General features: G+C 42.3%; 1 protein-coding gene across 1 annotated transcript in view; it reads right to left on the reverse strand.

Annotated features, from left to right (window-relative positions):
- CASK (calcium/calmodulin dependent serine protein kinase) overlaps window positions 1–24,532 on the reverse strand; it is a gene marked incomplete in the record, with an annotated part of 883,427 nt that overhangs the window by 366,131 nt on the left and 492,764 nt on the right. Inside the window, 1 exon segment of the mRNA XM_053706489.1 lies at window positions 6,362–6,440. Within this exon segment, the coding sequence (XP_053562464.1) occupies window positions 6,362–6,440 (79 nt within the window).

Here is a 24,532-nt window from a genome sequence, read left to right on the forward strand (position 1 = left end):
TAAGGCCTCTTCCAGAGACTCAAACCAGAAGGCCGCAGCAGCAGTGACCGGGGCAATGTATGCAAGAGGCTGGAGAATAAAACCTTGTTGAATAAACATTTTCTTAAGGTAACCCTCTAACTTTTTATCCATTGGATCTAGGAAAGCACAACTGTCCTCGACGGGGATAGTTGTACGCTTAGCTAGGGTAGAAACTGCTCCCTCCACCTTAGGGACCGTTTGCCATATATCCCATGTCTATTGGAAACATTTTCTTAAAAATAGGAGAGGGAGAGAACGGTACACCTGGTCTATCCCATTCCTTAGTAATAATTTCTGAAAACCTTTTAGGTATTGGAAAAACATCAGTGTAAACAGGCACTGCATAGTATTTATCCAATCTACACACTTTCTCTGGCACTATAATGGTGTCAAAGTCATCCAGAGTAGCTAAAACCTCCCTGAGCAACACGCGGAGGTGTTCAAGCTTAAATTTAAATGTTGACATATCAGAATCAGGTTGAAGCATCTTCCCTGAGTCAGAAAAATCACCCACAGAAAGAAGCTCTCCTGCCTCAGCTTCTGCATATTGTGAGGGGATATCAGACATCGCTACTAAAGCGTCAGAGTGCTCTGTATTTTTTCTAGCCCCAGAGCTGTCTCGCTTTCCTTGTAACCCTGGTAGTTTGGACAATACCGCTGTAAGGGTATGATCCATAACTGCCGCCATGTCTTGTAATGTAAACGCCATGGGCGCGCTAGATGTACTTGGCGCCTCTTGAGCGGGAGTCAAAGGTTCTGACACGTGGGGCGAGTTAGTCGGCATAACTTCCCCCTTGTCAGTTTCCTCTGGTGATAAATTTTTTAAAGACAGAATATGATCTTTATAACTTAAAGTAAAATCAGTACATTTGGTACACATTCTAAGAGGGGGTTCCACAATGGCTTCTAAACATAATGAACAAGGAGTTTCCTCTATGTCAGACATGTTTAAACAGACTAGCAATGAGACCAGCAAGCGTGGAAAACACTTTGATAAATGTAAACAAGCAAAAAATAAAAACGGTACTGTGCCTTTAAGAGAAACAAATTTTGTCAGAAATTGAAAAACAGTGATAAAAAGCAGTAAATCTTACGAAATTTTTACAGTGTGTATAATAGACTAACAGAGCATTGCACCCACTTGCAAATGGATGATTAACCCCTTAGTTTCAAAACCGGATCAAAAAAACGATATAAACGTTTTTCAGCAGTCACAACAAACTGCCACAGCTCTGCTGTGGCCCTACCTGCCCATATAAAGACTTTGAAAGGCACAAAAACCCTTTAGAGAGGTCCTAAGTGTTTAGGGGACTCCTTCAGGGAAACTGGATGTCTCAAGCTGCAAAATCTAATTCGCATTTAGGTGCGAAAATAGGCCCCTCCCAACCTGTATTCACAGTGAGAGGGCCTAACAAAACTATCCCTAGGCAAAATCTAGCCAGCCATGTGGAAAAAACTGGGCCCCAATAAAGTTTTATCACCAATATGTATAAAACAACGTTTAAACACTTCCAGCAAACGTTTTATTTTTCAGTAATGTGAGAAAGTAATAAGAATATTACCTTTTACAGCAAGCATGATACTAGTCGTTATTAAATCACTAATCAGGCTTACCTTAAATAAATCCGGTATTAACAGCATTTTCTAGCATATTCCTTTCTCTAGAAAAATTTAAACTGCACATACCTCATAGCAGGAGACCCTGCACGCCATTCCCCCAGCTGAAGTTAGCTCTCTCTACAGTTATGTGTGAGAACAGCAATAGATCTTAGTTACAACCTGCTAAGTTCATCAAAGACTACAGGCAGACTCTTCTTCTACTTTCTGCCTGAGGCTAAAATAGTACAACTCCGGTACCATTTTAAACAAACTTTTGATTGAAGATAAACTAAATAAAAAACACCACATCTCTCTAGCTACTTCCTTTCTTGTCGAGAGCTGCAAGAGAATGACTGGGAGTGGCAGTTAGAGGAGGAGCTATATAGACAGCTCTGCTGTGGGTGATCCTCTTGCAGCTTCCTGTTGGGAAGGAAAATATCCCTCAAGTAATGGATGATCCGTGGACTGGATACACCTTACAAGAGAAAGATTGTGCACATTTAGATAATAGATGTGAATTGAAAATTTGTTTAAAATAGTGTGCCCTGAATCATGAAAGTATAATTTTGACTTTAATGGTCATTTAAAGGGACACTGAACCCAAACATTTTCTTTTGTGATTCAGACAGAGCATGCAATTTTAAGCAACTTTCTAATTTACTCCTTTTATCACATTTTCTCCATTATCTTGGTATCTTTATTTGAAAAGCAAGAATGTAAGTTTAGATGCCGGCCCATTTTTGGTGAACAACCTGGGTTGTTCCTGCTGATTGGTGGATAAATTCACCCACCAATAAACAAGTGCAGCCCAGGGTTCTAAAACAAAAATTGGCTGGCTTCTTAGCTTAGATGCCTTTTTCAAATAAAGATAGCAAGAGAACGAAGAAAAATTGATAATGGGAGTAAATTAGTAAGTTGCTTAAAATTGCATGCTCTGTCTGAAGCACAAAATGTTTTTAGGTTCAGTGTCTCTTAAAAATATAGCATATACATGCACAAAAACATAATTTATGCTTACCTGATAAATTTATTTCTCTTGTAGTGTATCCAGTCAACGGATAACCCATTACTTGTGGGATATTCTCCTTCCCAACAGGAAGTTGCAAGAGGATCACCCACAGCAGAGCTGCTATATAGCTCCTCCCCTCACTGCCATATCCAGTCATTCGACCGAAACAAGACGAGAAAGGAGAAACCATAGGGTGCAGTGGTGACTGTAGTTTAATTAAAATTTAGACCTGCCTTAAAAGGACAGGGCGGGCCGTGGACTGGATACACTACAAGAGAAATAAATGTATCCAGTCCACGGATCATCCATTACTTGTGGGATACCAATACCAAAGCTAAAGTACACGGATGATGGGAGGGACAAGGCAGGATTAAACGGAAGGAACCACTGCCTGAAGAACCTTTCTCCCAAAAACAGCCTCCGAAGAAGCAAAAGTATCAAATTTGTAAAATTTTGAAAAGGTGTGAAGCGAAGACCAAGTCTCAGCCTTGCAAATCTGTTCAACAGAGGCCTCATTTTTAAAGGCCCAGGTGGAAGCCACAGCTCTAGTAGAATGAGCTGTAATCCTTTCAGGGGGCTGCTGTCCAGCAGTCTCATAGGCTAGCCGAATTATGCTCCGAAGCCAAAAGGAAAGAGAGGTTGCCGAAGCTTTTTGACCTCTCCTCTGTCCAGAGTAAACGACAAACAGGGAAGATGTTTGACGAAAATCTTTAGTAGCTTGTAAGTAAAACTTCAAGGCACGGACTACGTCCAGATTATGTAAAAGACGTTCCTTCTTTGAAGAAGGATTAGGACACAATGATGGAACAACAATCTCTTGATTGATATTCTTATTAGAAACCACCTTAGGTAAAAACCCAGGTTTGGTACGCAGAACTACCTTATCTGCATGAAAAATCAGATAAGGAGAATCACATTGTAAGGCAGATAGCTCAGAGACTCTTCGAGCCGAGGAAATAGCCATCAAAAACAGAACTTTCCAAGATAAAAGTTTAATATCAATGGAATGGAGGGGTTCAAACGGAACTCCCTGAAGAACTTTAAGAACCAAGTTTAAGCTCCACGGGGGAGCAACAGTTTTAAACACAGGCTTAATTCTAACCAAAGCCTGACAAAATGCCTGGACGTCTGGAACTTCTGCTAAACGTTTGTGCAAAAGAATAGACAGAGCAGAAATCTGTCCTTTTAAAGAACTAGCTGATAATCCTTTGTCCAAACCCTCTTGGAGAAAGGACAATATCCTAGGAATCCTAACCTTACTCCATGAGTAATTCTTGGATTCACACCAATAAAGATATTTACGCCATATCTTATGGTAGATTTTCCTGGTGACAGGCTTTCGTGCCTGTATTAAGGTATCAATGACTGACTCGGAGAAGCCACGCCTTGATAGAATCAAGCGTTCAATCTCCATGCAGTCAGTCTCAGAGAAATTAGATTTGGATGATTGAAAGGACCTTGTATTAGAAGGTCCTGCCTCAGAGGCAGAGTCCATGGTGGAAGAGATGACATATCCACTAGGTCTGCATACCAGGTCCTGCGTGGCCACGCAGGTGGTATCAGAATCACTGATGCTCTCTCCTGCTTGATTTTGGCAATCAGTCGAGGGAGCAGAGGAAACGGTGGAAACACATAAGCCAGGTTGAAAAACCAAGGAGCTGCTAGAGCATCTATCAGCGTCACTCCCGGGTCCCTGGACCTGGATCCGTAACAAGGAAGCTTGGCGTTCTGGCGAGATGCCATGAGATCCAGTTCTGGTTTGCCCCAACGATGGATCAGTTGAGCAAACACCTCCGGATGGAGTTCCCACTCCCCCGGATGAAAAGTCTGGCGACTTAGAAAATCCGCCTCCCAGTTCTCTACGCCTGGGATGTGGATCGCTGACAGGTGGCAAGAGTGAGACTCTGCCCAGCGAATTATCTTTGAGACTTCTAACATCGCTAGGGAACTCCTGGTTCCCCCTTGATGGTTGATGTAAGCCAGTCATGATGTTGTCCGACTGAAATCTGATGAACCTCAGGGTTGCTAACTGAGGCCAAGCCAGAAGAGCATTGAATATTGCTCTTAACTCCAGAATATTTATTGGGAGGAGTTTCTCCTCCTGAGTCCACGATCCCTGAGCCTTCAGGGAGTTCCAGACTGCGCCCCAACCTAGAAGGCTGGCATCTGTTGTTACAATCGTCCAATCTGGCCTGCGAAAGGTCATACCCTTGGACAGATGGACCCGAGATAGCCACCAGAGAAGAGAATCTCTGGTCTCTTGATCCAGATTTAGTATAAAACACCACAGTCCTCTTACGACCTCCATCTTTGTTGAGAGTTGCAAGAGAATGACTGGATATGGCAGTGAGGGGAGGAGCTATATAGCAGCTCTGCTGTGGGTGATCCTCTTGCAACTTCCTGTTGGGAAGGAGAATATCCCACAAGTAATGGATGATCCGTGGACTGGATACACTTAACAAGAGAAAAGTAGATTGATTCATCTAAATGTGATGTAAACTATTATACAAGTAGCTAAAAAATATTTTAAGGGTGCACAATTACCTTTAAATTGCATTAAATAAATTCTAACTGTAATAGACCTTTATACTGCATTAGTGTCCTAATCACAAAGACTGTTCTCCCCAGGACTTAGTCGGCACACCACCTTCATGAATTTAATGACCACCTAACTAAAATTTCAACGTTCTTATAAATGTTACATAATTCTACACCATGTGCAGAATTATGTAACATTAACCAAGCAGTACATGTAAAAAAAATAATGCATATTAAATATTTAATCCCCCAAACTTAGCTTACATTTCAACTCCTCTTTCACTCCACACTTTTTTTTCAAAATTGAAACCACAGTGAAAACCCTGCTGAATCTGTGAAAGGGTACCAATAAAACAAACAGGCTAGAAAAATTTAAGTAGCCAAACCAGAAATAAAACGGTGCCCCTGTGACTCTTCTTAACCCCTTGTCTACTAGAATGGGTCCTCTCCATTTTGTCTGAGTACAGCACATATAATTATGCTAAGCAAACAAATGCAACATTGTGTTGGTATGTAGCCGACTTTATTATACAATAAAATTAAAAATGCGACACTGGTGCACTTCATTTGCATACTGTATGCAACTCAGTGTTAAATTGCTGATATATATATATATATATATATATACACATATACACACACACACACACACACTAGTGTGAACTTGTACACATGCTTAGTAGGATCTGGTGCCTCAGAAAGTATCTATTAAAAAAAGTGTGTAAAATTTGATAATGGAAGTAAATTGGAAAGTCTCATAAAATGGCATGCAGTTTCTGAATCATGAAAAAGTTTAATGTTGACTTTAATGTTCCTTTTATATTGGATTGAAGGTTATATTTCCTTTGATTTTAATATGATGTTAGAAAATGCAGTACCATTCATGATTGTATGCACAGACATTCACAATGTGCTAGTTAATCACTTTGTACCATTATACTCCTACAATGGAACTAGCTGCCAGTTCAATTTCCTCCTGCCAGCTTTGTCATCACTCAAAAGTCCTCTATTAGCTTAATAAGAGACACACTACCATACGCCAAATAGGTAGAAACAAAAATAAATAATGCCCATTCAAGCTTTTTCCAAATAATTAATAACAAGCAAATTCAGGATAAAGAGGAAGTGCTGGATGAAAGAACAAAATCTTACAGTAAAACATTAATAGAAATTAAAAAAGCAGATAAGTGTTACCTTGTCTGTGAATCATTCCTCCATGCATAATCCTTGCTACAATGCAATGATTTAACTCATTCATTTTTAGTGTTATTCCCTGTAGGAAAAACAGAAGACATATTTTTAACAACTGTTGCCATTGTTAATAATATACAGAAAATTATTTAGAATGTATATCACACTCTAGCAAACACCACGAAAAACCCTCAATCTGGGTTAAAAGCAAAAACAGATCTATGAAAAAAACAACAAAAACACAAGGAAACGGTCAAATTGAACTGTTCTGGTCAAAATAGAGCATGCAAATGTTTTTTTTTTAAATAAATAAATAATAATTGTTCTTCAACAATCAAATTGCACAAACTATTTTTAAATGCACACTATGAGGCAAATATACAAATATATATGAGTATGTGATTGGTTGATGGTTGTTGCATAATTACAAGGGGCCGGAATTTGAAAAGAAACTTTGAAAGAATAAAACTACTGATCATTTTAAATTCATAAATAGTTAGTGTTACCGCATTGTCTTTTTAAGATGCATTTGTTGACTATTCAAATTCAACACCATTTAATAATCTTGTAACTGAATATCTGAATAAAAAAAACATAATTTATGTAAGAACTTACCTTATTAATTCATTTCTTTCATATTGGAAAGAGTCCATGAGCTAGTGACGTATGGGATATACAATCCTACCAGGAGGGGCAAAGTTTCCCAAACCTCAAAATGCCTATAAATACACCCCTCACCACACCCACAATTCAGTTTAACAAATAGCCAAGTAGTGGGGTGATAAAGAAAGGCGTAAAAAGCATCAAAAAAAGGAATTTGGAAATAATTGTGCTTTATACAAAAAAATCATAACCACCATAAAAAAGGGTGGGCCTCATGGACTCTTGCCAATATGAAAGAAATTCATTTATCAGGTAAATTCTTACATAAATTATGTTTTCTTTCATATAATTGGCAAGAGTCTATGAGCTAGTGACGTATGGGATAGCAATACCCAAGATGTGGAACTCCACGCAAGAGTCACTAGAGAGGGAGGGACAAAATAAAAACAGCCATTTCGCTGAACAAAATAAATCCACAACCCAAAATATAAGTTTATTCTCAAAAAAGAAAAACAAATCATAAGCAGAAGAATCAAACTGAAACAGCTGCCTGAAGAACTTTCCTACCAAAAACTGCTTCCGAAGAAGCAAACACATCAAAATGGTAGAATTTAGTAAATGTATGCAAAGAAGACCAAGTTGCTGCTTTGCAAATCTGATCAACTGAAGCTTCATTCTTAAAAGCCCAAGAAGTGGAAACTGATCTAGTAGAATGAGCTGTAATACTCTGAGGCGGAGCTTTACCCGACTCCAAATAAGCTTGATGAATCAAAAGCTTTAACCACGATGCCAAATTAACGGCAGAAGCCTTCTGACCTTTCCTGGAACCAGAAAAGATAACAAATAGACTAGAAGTCTTCCTGAAATCTTTAGTGGCCTCAACATAATATTTCAGAGCTCTCACCACATCCAAAGAATGGAAAGATCTCTCCAAATAGTAAACTGCCTTATCCTGATAAAAAAAATCAGAAAAGGAGATTCACAAGAGAGCGGATAATTCAGAAACTCTTCTAGCAGAAGAGATGGCCAAAAGGAACAACACTTTCCAGGAAAGTAGTTTAATGTCCAAAGAATGCATAGGCTCAAATGGAGGAGCCTGTAAAGCCTTCAAAACCAAATTAAGACTCCAAGGAGGAGAGATTGATTTAATGACAGACTTGATATGAACCAAAGCCTGTACAAAACAATGAATATCAGGAAGTTTAGCAATTTTCCTGTGGAATAAAACAGAAAGAGCCGAGATTTGTCCTTTCAAGGAACTTGCAGACAAACCTTTATCCAAACCATCCTGAAGAAACTGTAAAATTCTAGGAATTCTAAAAGAATGCCAAGAGAATTTATAAGAAGAACACCATGAAATGTAAGTCTTCCAAACTCGATAATAAAGCTTACTAGAAACAGATTACGAGCCTGCAACATAGTATTAATCACTGAGTCAGAGAAACATCTATGACTAAGCACTAAGCGTTCAATTTCCATACCTTCAAATTTAATGATTTGAGATCCTGATGGAAAAACGGACCTTGAGATAGAAGGTCTGGCCTTAATGGAAGTGGCCAAGGTTGGCAACTGGACATCCGAACAAGATCCGCATACCAAAACCTGTGAGGCCATGCTGGAGCCACCAGCAGCACAAACGATTGCTCCATGATGATTTTGGAGATCACTCTTGGAAGTGGCAGAAAAATATAAGCTGGTTGATAACACCAAGGAAGTGTCAATGCATCCACTGCTTCCGTCCGAGGATCCCTGGACCTCTGGAAGCCCCCACATCTGAACAATTTGAGAAAACGCATCTGGATGGAGAGACCATTCTCCCGGATGTAAAGTCTGATGACTGAGATAATCCGCTTCCCAATTGTCTATACCTGGGATATGAACCGCAGAAATTAGACAGGAGCTGGATTCCGCACAAACAAGTATCCAAGATACTTCTTTCATAGCTTGAGGACTGTGAATCCCACCCTGATGATTGACATATGCCACAGTTGTGATATTGTCTGTCTGAAAACAAATGAACGGTTCTCTCTTCAACAAAGGCCAAAACTGAAGAGCCCTGAGAATTGCACGGAGTTCCAAAATATTGATTGGCAATCTCGCCTCTTGAGATTTCCAATCCCATTGTGCTGTCAGAGATCCCCAAACAGCTCCCCAACCTGAAAGACTCGCATCTGTTGTGATCACAGTCCAGGTTGGACGAACAAAAGAGGCCCCTAAAATCATACGATGGTGATCTAACCACCAAGTCAGACAATCATTGATTGTGATATCCTTGTATAATCACTGCACCATTGGTTAAGCATACAAAGCTGGAGAGGTCTGATATGAAAACAAGCAAAGGAGATTGCGTCCGATGCTGCAGTCATGAGACCTAAAACTTACATGCACATAGCTACTGAAGGGAATGACTGAGACTGAAGGTTCCGACAGGCTGCAACCAATTTCAAATGTCTCTTGTCTGTTAGAGACAAAGTCATGGACACCGAATCTATCTGGAAACCTAAAAAGGTTACCTTTGTCTGAGGAATCAAATAACTTTTTGGTAAATTGATCCTCCAACCATGTCTTTGAAGAAACAATAATAGTTGATTCACGCGAGATTCTGCAGAACGTAAAGACTGAGCACCAAGATATCGTCCAAATAAGGAAACACCGCAATATCCTGCTCTATGATTACAGAAAGTAGGGCACCGAGAACCTTTGAAAAGATTCTTGGAGCTGTTGCTAGGCCAAAAGGAAAAAACTACAAATTGGTAATGCTTGTCTAGAAAAGAGAATCTCAGGAACTGATAGTTATCTGGACGAATTGGAATATGAAGATATGCATCCTGTAAGTCTATTGTGGACATATAATGCCCTTGCTGAACAAAAGGCAGAATAGTCCTTATAGTCACCATCTTGAAAGTTGGTACTCTTACATATCGATTCAAAATCTTAAGATCCAAAACTGGTCTGAATGAATTTTCTTTCTTTGGGACAATGAATAGATTTGAATAAAACCCCAGGCCCTGTTCCTGAAACGGAACTGGCATGATTACCCCGATAGCTCCAGGTATGAAACACACGTCAGGAAAGCCTGAGCCTTTACTGGGTTTGCTGGAATGAGTGAGAGAAAAAAAATCTTCTCACAGGTGGTCTTACTCTGAATCCTATTCTGTACCCCTGAGAGACAATACTCTGAATCCAATGATTATGGACCGAATTGATCCAAACATCTTTAAAAAAATTTAATCTGCCCCCTACCAGCTGAGCTTGAATGAGGGCTGCACTTCATGGGGACTTGGGGACTGGCTTTGATCTCTTAAATGGCTTGGATTTATTCCAATTTGAGGAAGGCTTCCAATTGGAAATAGATTCCTTTGGGGAAGGAATAGATGTCTGTTCCTTATTATGTCGAAAGGAACGAAAACAGTTAGAAGCTTTAGATTTACCTTTAGGTTTTTTATCCTGAGGCAAAAAAACTCCCTTCCCCCCAGTGACAGTTGAAATTATTGAATCCAACTGAGAACCAAATAATTTATTACCTTGGAAAGAAAGCTATAGCAATCTGGACTTAGAAGTCATATCAGCATTCCAAGATTTGAGCCACAAAGCTATTCTAGCTAAAATAGCTAAAGGCATATCTAACATCAATTTTGATGATATAAAAAATGGCACACAAATGAAATTATTAGAATGTTGAATCAACTTAACAATGCTAGACAAATCATGATCTGATACTTGTTGCGCTAAAGTTTCCAACCAAAATGTTGAAGCAGCTGCAACATCAGCCAAAGAAATTGCAGGCCTAAGAAGATGACCTGAATATAAATAAGCCTTCCTTAGATAAGATTCAACTTTCCTATCTAAAGGATCTTTAAAAGAAGTACTATCTTCCGTAGGAATAGTAGTACGTTTAGCAAGAGTAGAGATAGCCCCATCAACTTTGGGGAATCTTTTCCCAAAACTCCAATCTAACTGCTGGCAAAGAATACAATTTTTTAAACCTTGAAGAAGGAATAAAAGTAGTATCAGGCCTAGTCCATTCTTTAGAAATTTTCTGCATGTAAAAGTTTATCATGACAACTATTATAAACCACAGCTGGAGGTATAATCTCCACAAGTTTACAACAAATGCACTTAGCTTTGGTAGAACTGTTATCAGGCAGCTGGGATCCAACAGTGAATTCTGAGACAGGATCAGATTGAGACATCTTGCAAATGTAAGAGAAAAAAACAACATATAAAGCAAAATTATCAATTTCCTTATATGGCAGTTTCAGGAATGGGAAAAAAAAATGCAAACAGCATAGCCCTCTGACAAAGAAAAAGGCAAGAGGCAAATAGCAATCGGGTCTAAAATAAGGAAAATATTTGGCGCCAAGTATGACGCACAACAAACAGAAAAATATTTTTTGGCGCCAAAAAACAGAATTTATGTTTACCTGATAAATTACTTTCTCCAACGGTGTGTCCGGTCCACGGCGTCATCCTTACTTGTGGGATATTCTCCTCCCCAACAGGAAATGGCAAAGAGCCCAGCAAAGCTGGTCACATGATCCCTCCTAGGCTCCGCCTTCCCCAGTCATTCGACCGACGTAAAGGAGGAATATTTGCATAGGAGAAACCATATGATACCGTGGTGACTGTAGTTAAAGAAAATAAATTATCAGACCTGATTAAAAAACCAGGGCGGGCCGTGGACCGGACACACCGTTGGAGAAAGTAAATTATCAGGTAAACATAAATTCTGTTTTCTCCAACATAGGTGTGTCCGGTCCACGGCGTCATCCTTACTTGTGGGAACCAATACCAAAGCTTTAGGACACGGATGAAGGGAGGGAGCAAATCAGGTCACCTAAATGGAAGGCACCACGGCTTGCAAAACCTTTCTCCCAAAAATAGCCTCAGAAGAAGCAAAAGTATCAAACTTGTAAAATTTGGTAAAAGTGTGCAGTGAAGACCAAGTCGCTGCCTTACATATCTGATCAACAGAAGCCTCGTTCTTGAAGGCCCATGTGGAAGCCACAGCCCTAGTGGAATGAGCTGTGATTCTTTCAGGAGGCTGCCGTCCGGCAGTCTCATAAGCCAATCTGATGATGCTTTTAATCCAAAAAGAGAGAGAGGTAGAAGTTGCTTTTTGACCTCTCCTTTTACCAGAATAAACAACAAACAAGGAAGATGTTTGTCTAAAATCCTTTGTAGCATCTAAATAGAATTTTAGAGCGCGAACAACATCCAAATTGTGCAACAAACGTTCCTTCTTTGAAACTGGATTCGGACACAAAGAAGGCACGACTATCTCCTGGTTAATGTTCTTGTTAGAAACAACTTTCGGAAGAAAACCAGGTTTAGTACGTAAAACCACCTTATCTGCATGGAACACCAGATAAGGAGGAGAACACTGCAGAGCAGATAATTCTGAAACTCTTCTAGCAGAAGAAATTGCAACCAAAAACAAAACTTTCCAAGATAATAACTTAATATCAACGGAATGTAAGGGTTCAAACGGAACCCCCTGAAGAACTGAAAGAACTAAATTGAGACTCCAAGGAGGAGTCAAAGGTTTGTAAACAGGCTTGATTCTAACCAGAGCCTGAACAAAGGCTTGAACATCTGGCACAGCTGCCAGCTTTTTGTGAAGTAACACAGACAAGGCAGAAATCTGTCCCTTCAAGGAACTTGCAGATAATCCTTTCTCCAATCCTTCTTGAAGAAAGGATAGAATCTTAGGAATTTTTACCTTGTCCCAAGGGAATCCTTTAGATTCACACCAACAGATATATTTTTTCCATATTTTGTGGTAAATTTTTCTAGTTACAGGCTTTCTGGCCTGAACAAGAGTATCAATAACAGAATCTGAGAACCCTCGCTTTGATAAGATCAAGCGTTCAATCTCCAAGCAGTCAGTTGGAGTGAGACCAGATTCGGATGTTCGAACGGACCTTGAACAAGAAGGTCTCGTCTCAAAGGTAGCTTCCATGGTGGAGCCGATGACATATTCACCAGGTCTGCATACCAAGTCCTGCGTGGCCACGCAGGAGCTATCAAGATCACCGATGCCCTCTCCTGATTGATCCTGGCTACCAGCCTGGGGATGAGAGGAAACGGCGGGAATACATAAGCTAGTTTGAAGGTCCAAGGTGCTACTAGTGCATCTATTAGAGTCGCCTTGGGATCCCTGGATCTGGACCCGTAGCAAGGAACCTTGAAGTTCTGACGAGAGGCCATCAGATCCATGTCTGGGATGCCCCACAGTTGAGTAATTTGGGCAAAGATTTCCGGATGGAGTTCCCACTCCCCCGGATGTAAGGTCTGACGACTCAGAAAATCCGCTTCCCAATTTTCCACTCCTGGGATGTGGATTGCAGACAAGTGGCAGGAGTGAGTCTCCGCCCATTGAATGATTTTGGTCACTTCTTCCATCGCCAGGGAACTCCTTGTTCCCCCCTGATGGTTGATGTACGCAACAGTCGTCATGTTGTCTGATTGAAACCGTATGAACTTGGCCTTTGCTAGCTGAGGCCAAGCCTTGAGAGCATTGAGTATCGCTCTCAGTTCCAGAATGTTTATCGGTAGAAGAGATTCTTCCCGAGACCAAAGACCCTGAGCTTTCAGGGGTCCCCAGACCGCGCCCCAGCCCATCAGACTGGCGTCGGTCGTGACAATGACCCACTCTGGTCTGCGGAAGCTCATCCCCTGTGACAGGTTGTCCAGGGACAGCCACCAACGGAGTGAATCTCTGGTCCTCTGATTTACTTGTATCGTCGGAGACAAGTCTGTATAGTCCCCATTCCACTGACTGAGCATGCACAGTTGTAATGGTCTTAGATGAATGCACGCAAAAGGAACTATGTCCATTGCCGCTACCATCAAACCTATTACTTCCATGCATTGCGCTATGGAAGGAAGAGGAACGGAATGAAGTATCTGACAAGAGTTTAGAAGTTTTGTTTTTCTGGCCTCTGTCAGAAAAATCCTCATTTCTAAGGAGTCTATTATTGTTCCCAAGAAGGGAACCCTTGTTGACGGAGATAGAGAACTCTTTTCTACGTTCACTTTCCATCCGTGAGATCTGAGAAAGGCCAGGACAATGTCCGTGTGAGCCTTTGCTTGAGGAAGGGACGACGCTTGAATCAGAATGTCGTCCAAGTAAGGTACTACTGCAATGCCCCTTGGTCTTAGCACCGCTAGAAGGGACCCTAGTACCTTTGTGAAAATCCTTGGAGCAGTGGCTAATCCGAACGGAAGTGCCACGAACTGGTAATGCTTGTCCAGGAATGCGAACCTTAGGAACCGATGATGTTCCTTGTGGATAGGAATATGTAGATACGCATCCTTTAAATCCACCGTGGTCATGAATTGACCTTCCTGGATGGAAGGAAGAATTGTTCGAATGGTTTCCATTTTGAACGATGGAACCTTGAGAAACTTGTTTAGGATCTTGAGATCTAAGGATTGGTCTGAACGTTCCCTCTTTTTTGGGAACTACGAACAGATTGGAGTAGAACCCCATCCCTTGTTCTCCTAATGGAACAGGATGAATCACTCCCATTTTTAACAGGTCTTCTACACAATGTAAGAATGCCTGTTTTTTTTATGTGGTCTGAAGACAATTGAGACCTGTGGAACCTCCCCCTTGGGGGAAGCCCCTTGAATTCCAGAAGATAACCTTGGGAGACTATTTCTAGCCCTTCCCCCCAGTGATATCAGAGATAATCTCTTTCAAGTCAGGGCCAAACAGCGTTTTCCCCTTGAAAGGAATGTTAAGCAATTTGTTCTTGGAAGACGCATCCGCTGACCAAGATTTTAACCAAAGCGCTCTGCGCGCCACAATAGCAAACCCAGAATTTTTCGCCGCTAACCTAGCCAATTGCAAAGTGGCGTCTAGGGTGAAAGAATTAGCCAATTTGAGAGCACGGATTCTGTCCATAATCTCCTCATAAGAAGGAGAATTACTAGTGATCGCCTTTTCTAGCTCATCGAACCAGAAACACGCGGCTGTAGTGACAGGGACAATGCATGAAATTGGTTGTAGAAGGTAACCTTGCTGAACAAACATCTTTTTAAGCAAACCTTCTAATTTTTTATCCATAGGATCTTTGAAAGCACAACTATCTTCTATGGGTATAGTGGTGCGTTTGTTTAGAGTAGAAACCGCCCCCTCGACCTTGGGGACTGTCTGCCATAAGTCCTTTCTGGGGTCGACCATAGGAAACAATTTTTTAAATATGGGGGGAGGGACGAAAGGTATACCGGGCCTTTCCCATTCTTTATTTACAATGTCTGCCACCCGCTTGGGTATAGGAAAAGCTTCGGGGGGGCCCCGGGACCTCTAGGAACTTGTCCATTTTACATAGTTTCTCTGGGATGACCAAATTCTCACAATCATCCAGAGTGGATAACACCTCCTTAAGCAGAGCGCGGAGATGTTCCAACTTAAATTTAAATGTAATCACATCAGGTTCAGCTTGTTGAGAAATTTTCCCTGAATCTGAAATTTCTCCCTCAGACAAAACCTCCCTGGCCCCCTCAGACTGGTGTAGGGGCCCTTCAGAAACAATATCATCAGCGTCCTCATGCTCTTCAGTATTTTCTAAAACAGAGCAGTCGCGCTTTCGCTGATAAGTGGGCATTTTGGCTAAAATGTTTTTGATAGAATTATCCATTACAGCCGTTAATTGTTGCATAGTAAGGAGTATTGGCGCGCTAGATGTACTAGGGGCCTCCTGTGTGGGCAAGACTGGTGTAGACGAAAGAGGGGATGATGCAGTACCATGCTTACTCCCCTCACTTGAGGAATCATCTTGGGCATCATTTTCTCTAAATTTTGTGTCACATAAATCACATCTATTTAAATGAGAAGGAACCTTGGCTTCCCCACATTCAGAACACAGTCTATCTGGCAGTTCAGACATGTTAAACAGGCATAAACTTGATAACAAAGTACAAAAAACGTTTTAAAATAAAACCGTTACTGTCACTTTAAATTTTAAACTGAACACACTTTATTACTGCAATTGCGAAAAAGTATGAGGGAATTGTTCAAAATTCACCAAAATTTCACCACAGTGTCTTAAAGCCTTAAAAGTATTGCACACCAAATTTGGAAGCTTTAACCCTTAAAATAACGGAACCGGAGCCGTTTTTATATTTAACCCCTTTACAGTCCCTGGTATCTGCTTTGCTGAGACCCAACCAAGCCCAAAGGGGAATACGATACCAAATGACGCCTTCAGAAGTCTTTTCTATGTATCAGAGCTCCTCACACATGCATCTGCATGTCATGCTTCTCAAAAACAAGTGCGCAATACAGGCGCGAAAATGAGACTCTGTCTATGATTAGGGAAAGCCCCTAGAGAATAAGGTGTCCAATACAGTGCCTGCCGGTTATTTTACAAAATTCCCAAGATTAAAATAATTCCTCAAGGCTATGGAGTATAAATATGTTGATATATAAATCGATTTAGCCCAGAAAATGTCTACAGTCTTAAAAAGCCCTTGTGAAGCCCTTATTTACTGTCTGTAATAAAAATGGCTTACCGGATCCCATAGGGAAAATGACAGCTTCCAGCATTACATCGTCTTGTTAGAATGTGTCATACCTCAAGCAGCAAAAGTCTGCTCACTGTTCCCCCAACTGAAGTTAATTCCTCTCAACAGTCCTGTGTGGAACAGCCATCGATTTTAGTAACGGTTGCTAAAATCATTTTCCTCTTACAAACAGAAATCTTCATCTCTTTTCTGTTTCAGAGTAAATAGTACATACCAGCACTATTTTAAAATAACAAACTCTTGATTGAATAATAAAAACTACAGTTAAACACTAAAAAACTCTAAGCCATCTCCGTGGAGATGTTGCCTGTACAACGGCAAAGAGAATGACTGGGGAAGGCGGAGCCTAGGAGGGATCATGTGACCAGCTTTGCTGGGCTCTTTGCCATTTCCTGTTGGGGAGGAGAATATCCCACAAGTAAGGATGATGCCGTGGACCGGACACACCTATGTTGGAGAAACGACACACTCGCGTCCTTGTGAAGGACTCGGCGTCAACTAAGAAGCCGGAAATTACGAATTTGCATCAACAAACGTAACTTTGCGCCAAGAATGAATAAACTTTGGCATTTTGCGCCCTTGCGAGCCTAATTCTGCCCGCAAATTTAAAAGACAGTCAATTTGAAAAAGAGAATTTTTTTTTTAATAAAAAAGCATTTCCCAGATATGAAACTGACAGTCTTCAAAAAGGAAATATACTGAAAACCTGAATCATGGCAAATATAAGTACAAAACATACATTTAGAACTTTATATAAATACATAAAGTGCCAAACCATAGCTGAGAGTGTCTTAAGTAATGAAAACATATTTACCAAAAGACATCCATCCACATATAGCAGATAGCCAAACCAGTACGGAAACGGTTATCAGTAGAGGTAATGAAATATGAGAGTATATCGTTGATCTGAAAAGGGAGCTAGGAGATGAATCTCTACGACCGATAACAGAGAACCTATGAAATAGATCCACATGAGGAAAACCATTGCATTCAATAGGTGATACTCCCTTCACATCCCTCTGACATTCATTGTACTCTGAGAGGAATCAGGCTTCAAAAAATGCTGAGATGGGCTCGGACAACACCAGGCGTCTATTGAACATTTTCTTTGAGTCTGCTGCTCTCCAGATCCCACTGGTTACCCTGTCGCTCGATGCTGAAAAAGCGTTCGACAGGGTCCGGTGGGAGTACATGGTGGAGGTCCTGCGATCCTTCGGTTTCCCCCATGCCTTTACTAAGGCGGTCATGGCTCTCTACTCAGACCCATCTGCTAGGGTGAGAGGATTGGGTTTCGTATCTAGATCTTTTGTGATTAAAAATGGTACGAGACAGGGGTGCCACTGTCCCCACTTCTATTCGCTCTGATGATGGAGCCTCTGGCCGCCAAACTTCGGGCGACCTCTGCTATTCATCCCCTGGTGTTGCATGACATTCCGCAAGTTCTGGCATTGTTTGCGGATGATTTGACGGTCTTTTTGACCGAGCCGGAAGAATCACTACCTGAACTATTTAAAATTCTGTCACAGTTTGCCAACCTGACATATTACAAACTTAATTATACTAAAACTGAGGCTTACGCCCTTGGCTTATCTGACTTTACATTTGACACTCTGAAAGGGGCATACCCGTTCAGGTGGTCTAGGGATAGTCTGAAACACCTGGGGGTTGTCCTCTCCCATAACCCCAAAAGAATTATAACCGATAATTATGGGTCTCTCCTCACAGAATTTCAACAGACGATCGCGGGTTGGAGGGTCGCGGCAGTGAAAATGCTCCTGTTACCCAAACTGATCTACTTTTTCAGGTGTCTTCCGGTTCTCGTCCCAGCATACCTGCTTAATCATTTCCACTCCATTTTTACAAAATACATATGGAAAGGAGGTCATGTGAGACTCCCATTGGCTCAGCTACAAAAACCTAAGAGATGTGGGGGCATTTCAGTCCCCAATGTTTCTCTATATTACAAAGCTGCCATGCTCTCGCATATCACGGCCTGGGGAGCCAAAGAATGCTCCTCAGGGTGGTTTCAGCTAGAGCAAGGATCATTACCAGCGGGCGTAGCCCTAGCCGAAATTATCTGGATACCGGATCATGCTGAAGTGTTGAGTGCAATCCATAACCGCATAATTAAGACCTGTCTGAAACTCTGAAGAGAGCTGAGGTCCTCTGAACAAGTTGCTCCGCATCCCTCCCCAATACATTCTATCCGAGCCCTTTTACACTGCCTCCCGGATTCCCACCCCGGGAGATGGGAGGTCTTGGAGATCAGATTACTCTCAGATCTATACCGAGGAGATGTACTAGCTATCCCTCCTCACACTTACCCGTTGGAAGATTTTCCTTGGGAATTACGCTTCGAATACCTTCGTCTGATATCACTTCTCCTGTCCTGGGGATTCCGGAGGTCAAACTTGAGAACCCTCACCAAATGGGAGAGGAGATGTTTGGGGGCTAAATCCCTGCGGGGCACCCTGTCGTTCCATTATAGAACTCTCCTTAACACACCTCTTTTCACGAAAACTCAGTCGGTGGTGGCTTGGGAGAGGGACTTGGGGGCGGTAACTCCAGATGGAAGATGGCAACGAGCTCTTCAAGATGTTATTGCAGCAGTTCGATGCTCTAATTTGTTTGAACTCTACCTCAAACTTCTGCTTCGGTGGCATTGGGTCCCGACCAGGTTACACAAAATGTACCCCACCCGGTCATTAGACTGCTGGAGGGGTTGCGAGCGACGTGGCACCCATCTGCACATCTGGTGGGAATGTCCCAAATTGGGGCGCTTCTGGGCCCAGGTGACAGCTCTGTTACAGAAGCTGGACCTTCTTGATACTCTCACTAGCGAAACTGCGCTTTTCCACCTTGGACTTCAGAATCTCCCAAAACCATTCCGCCTACTTGGAGTTACTATCCTCTTGGCGGCGAAACTCACCATCGCTAGACAGTGGGCGAAAAGCACCCCGGTCCTACTAAACCCAGTCCTGGAGTCTCTAGACTACATCCAGAAAATGGAAGAGTATGCGCTGAGAGTTGAAGGTCGTTATGACCTTTACTGCTCAATCTGGCTCCCTTGGGAAGAATACAGGAGGACAAAAGACCCTAATGAGTAAGTTAACCACCAGTTAGGTGAGTAGTTTGCGGTGAAACTTAACTGGCGATTTGGCCGCTCCGCCGAGGCGGCTGAGTCTCCTCCCTTCATTCCCCTTCCCCCCCCCCTTTTTTTTTTTTCTTCTCCTCTCCTCTTCCTTTCTTTTACCCCTCTCTCATACTCCTCTCTGCCAATAGTTCTTCGGGCCACCTAATTTTCCCCCTTTCCCAAGCTGTGTCCATTGGGTGGTTTACACTCAGTAGTTCATAAACTCAACCCCAACATATCTTAGACTGTCCTATACGCATAATAACCACTTACTATTCTATGTGATTCCCAATGAGCATCTATGTCTGTGAAAACTAAGTCTCCCGAAGGAACCAGACTGCAGATCCCATGAGTGGATCTATTTGATATCGTTGACATCTGTATGTTTTGTTTATTAAAGTTCTAAACGGGGCAGCATTAGGGTCAACTCCCCGACCTCATCGTCAGTCAGAGAATGTTTGTAACTCTGGGAAGTTAATGACTTGTATTATCACCTATAACACTGTATTTATTGCAATGTTTGTAAACCTAACTTCGTTATTGCCTCAATAAAAATATATTTTTTTAAAAAAATAAAAAAATGCTGAGAAGCGCATATCAACGTAGAAATCTTAGCACAAACTTACTTCACCACCTCCATAGGAGGCAAAGTTTGTAAGACTGAATTGTGGGTGTGGTGAGGGGTGTATTTATAGGCATTTTGAGGTTTGGGAAACTTTGCCACTCCTGGTAGGATTGTATATCCCATACGTCACTAGCTCATGGACTCTTGCCAATTACATGAAAGAAAAAGGTAACTGCTGTGACCAGTTAATCAAAAACATTTCATAAAATAAAAGAGGCTAGAAGTGCAAATTTGAAATGCATTAAGTATGTAGCATTATGGCTTGAAGCTTTATGTAATAAACTTGCCTCAACTACTTCTACATCAAATACATAATGACTAACGAACTTGAACTGTTCTTATAACACTCCCCTAGAAAAGTCTTTTAATGAAAGTTAAACCCAAAATTAATAAAAAAATAAAAAAACAGAATTTATGTTTACCTGATAAATTACTTTCTCCAACGGTGTGTCCGGTCCACGGCGTCATCCTTACTTGTGGGATATTCTCTTCCCCAACAGGAAATGGCAAAGAGCCCAGCAAAGCTGGTCACATGATCCCTCCTAGGCTCCGCCTACCCCAGTCATTCGACCGACGTTAAGGAGGAATATTTGCATAGGAGAAACCATATGGTACCGTGGTGACTGTAGTTAAAGAAAATAAATTATCAGACCTGATTAAAAAAACCAGGGCGGGCCGTGGACCGGACACACCGTTGGAGAAAGTAATTTATCAGGTAAACATAAATTCTGTTTTCTCCAACATAGGTGTGTCCGGTCCACGGCGTCATCCTTACTTGTGGGAACCAATACCAAAGCTTTAGGACACGGATGAAGGGAGGGAGCAAATCAGGTCACCTAAATGGAAGGCACCACGGCTTGCAAAACCTTTCTCCCAAAAATAGCCTCAGAAGAAGCAAAAGTATCAAACTTGTAAAATTTGGTAAAAGTGTGCAGTGAAGACCAAGTCGCTGCCCTACATATCTGATCAACAGAAGCCTCGTTCTTGAAGGCCCATGTGGAAGCCACAGCCCTAGTGGAATGAGCCGTGATTCTTTCGGGAGGCTGCCGTCCGGCAGTCTCGTAAGCCAATCTGATGATGCTTTTAATCCAAAAAGAGAGAGAGGTAGAAGTTGCTTTTTGACCTCTCCTTTTACCGGAATAAACAACAAACAAGGAAGATGTTTGTCTAAAATCCTTTGTAGCATCTAAATAGAATTTTAGAGCGCGAACAACATCCAGATTGTGCAACAAACGTTCCTTCTTTGACACTGGTTTCGGACACAGAGAAGGTACGATAATCTCCTGGTTAATGTTTTTGTTAGAAACAACTTTTGGAAGAAAACCAGGTTTAGTACGTAAAACCACCTTATCTGCATGGAACACCAGATAAGGAGGAGAACACTGCAGAGCAGATAATTCTGAAACTCTTCTAGCAGAAGAAATCGCAACTAAAAACAAAACTTTCCAAGATAATAACTTAATATCAACGGAATGTAGGGGTTCAAACGGAACCCCCTGAAGAACTGAAAGAACTAAGTTGAGACTCCAAGGAGGAGTCAAAGGTTTGTAAACAGGCTTAATTCTAACCAGAGCCTGAACAAAGGCTTGCACATCTGGCACAGCTGCCAGCTTTTTGTGAAGTAACACAGACAAGGCAGAAATCTGTCCCTTCAGGGAACTAGCCGATAATCCTTTTTCCAATCCTTCTTGAAGGAAGGATAGAATCTTAGGAATCTTAACCTTGTCCCAAGGGAATCCTTTAGATTCACACCAACAGATATATTTTTTCCAAATTTTGTGGTAAATCTTTCTAGTTACAGGCTTTCTGGCCTGAACAAGAGTATCGATAACAGAATCTGAGAACCCTCGCTTCGATAAGATCAAGCGTTCAATCTCCAAGCAGTCAGCTGGAGTGAAACCAGATTCGGATGTTCGAACGGACCCTGAACAAGAAGGTCTCGTCTCAAAGGTAGCTTCCAAGGTGGAGCCGATGACATATTCACCAGATCTGCATACCAAGTCCTGCGTGGCCACGCAGGAGCTATCAAGATCACCGACGCCCTCTCCTGATTGATCCTGGCTACCAGCCTGGGGATGAGAGGAAACGGCGGGAACACATAAGCTAGTTTGAAGGTCCAAGGTGCTACTAGTGCATCCACTAGAGCCGCCTTGGGATCCCTGGATCTGGACCCGTAGCAAGGAACTTTGAAGTTCTGACGAGAGGCCATCAGATCCATGTCTGGAATGCCCCACAGCTGAGTGACTTGGGCAAAGATTTCCGGATGGAGTTCCCACTCCCCCGGATGCAATGTCTGACGACTCAGAAAATCCGCTTCCCAATTTTCCACTCCTGGGATGTGGATAGCAGACAGGTGGCAGGAGTGAGACTCCGCCCATAGAATGATTTTGGTCACTTCTTCCATCGCTAGGGAACTCCTTGTTCCCCCCTGATGGTTGATGTACGCAACAGTTGTCATGTTGTCTGATTGAAACCGTATGAACTTGGCCCTCGCTAGCTGAGGCCAAGCCTTGAGAGCATTGAATATCGCTCTCAGTTCCAGAATATTTATCGGTAGAAGAGATTCTTCCCGAGACCAAAGACCCTGAGCTTTCAGGGATCCCCAGACCGCGCCCCAGCCCATCAGACTGGCGTCGGTCGTGACGATGACCCACTCCGGTCTGCGGAATGTCATCCCTTGTGACAGGTTGTCCAGGGACAGCCACCAACGGAGTGAGTCTCTGGTCCTCTGATTTACTTGTATCTTCGGAGACAAGTCTGTATAGTCCCCATTCCACTGACTGAGCATGCACAGTTGTAATGGTCTTAGATGAATGCGCGCAAAAGGAACTATGTCCATTGCCGCTACCATCAAACCGATCACTTCCATGCACTGCGCTATGGAAGGAAGAGGAACGGAATGAAGTATCCGACAAGAGTCTAGAAGTTTTGTTTTTCTGGCCTCTGTCAGAAAAATCCTCATTTCTAAGGAGTCTATTATTGTTCCCAAGAAGGGAACCCTTGTTGACGGAGATAGAGAACTCTTTTCCACGTTCACTTTCCATCCGTGAGATCTGAGAAAGGCCAGGACAATGTCCGTGTGAGCCTTTGCTTGAGGAAGGGACGACGCTTGAATCAGAATGTCGTCCAAGTAAGGTACTACAGCAATGCCCCTTGGTCTTAGCACAGCTAGAAGGGACCCTAGTACCTTTGTGAAAATCCTTGGAGCAGTGGCTAATCCGAAAGGAAGCGCCACGAACTGGTAATGCTTGTCCAGGAATGCGAACCATAGGAACCGATGATGTTCCTTGTGGATAGGAATATGTAGATACGCATCCTTTAAATCCACTGTGGTCATGATTTGACCTTCCTGGATGGAAGGAAGAATAGTTCGAATGGTTTCCATCTTGAACGATGGAACCTTGAGAAACTTGTTTAAGATCTTGAGATCTAAGATTGGTCTGAACGTTCCCTCTTTTTTGGGAACTATGAACAGATTGGAGTAGAACCCCATCCCTTGTTCTCTTAATGGAACAGGATGAATCACTCCCATTCTTAACAGGTCTTCTACACAATGTAAGAATGCCTGTCGTTTTATGTGGTCTGAAGACAACTGAGACCTGTGGAACCTCCCCCTTGGGGGAAGTCCCTTGAATTCCAGAAGATAACCTTGGGAGACTATTTCTAGCGCCCAAGGATCCAGAACATCTCTTGCCCAAGCCTGAGCGAAGAGAGAGAGTCTGCCCCCCACCAGATCCGGTCCCGGATCGGGGGCCAACATTTCATGCTGTCTTGGTAGCAGTGGCAGGTTTCTTGGCCTGCTTTCCCTTGTTCCAGCCTTGCATTGGTCTCCAAGCTGGCTTGGCTTGAGAAGTATTACCCTCTTGCTTAGAGGACGTAGCACCTTGGGCTGGTCCGTTTCTACGAAAGGGACGAAAATTAGGTTTATTTTTTGCCTTGAAAGGCCGATCCTGAGGAAGGGCGTGGCCCTTACCCCCAGTGATATCAGAGATAATCTCTTTCAAGTCAGGGCCAAACAGCGTTTTCCCCTTGAAAGGAATGTTAAGTAGCTTGTTCTTGGAAGACGCATCAGCCGACCAAGATTTCAACCAAAGCGCTCTGCGCGCCACAATAGCAAACCCAGAATTCTTAGCCGCTAACCTAGCCAATTGCAAAGTGGCGTCTAGGGTGAAAGAATTAGCCAATTTGAGAGCATTGATTCTGTCCATAATCTCCTCATAAGGAGGAGAATCACTATCAACCGCCTTTATCAGCTCATCGAACCAGAAACATGCGGCTG

Source organism: Bombina bombina, chromosome 3 (assembly GCF_027579735.1).
Source record: "Bombina bombina isolate aBomBom1 chromosome 3, aBomBom1.pri, whole genome shotgun sequence".
Lineage (NCBI taxonomy): Eukaryota > Metazoa > Chordata > Amphibia > Anura > Bombinatoridae > Bombina > Bombina bombina.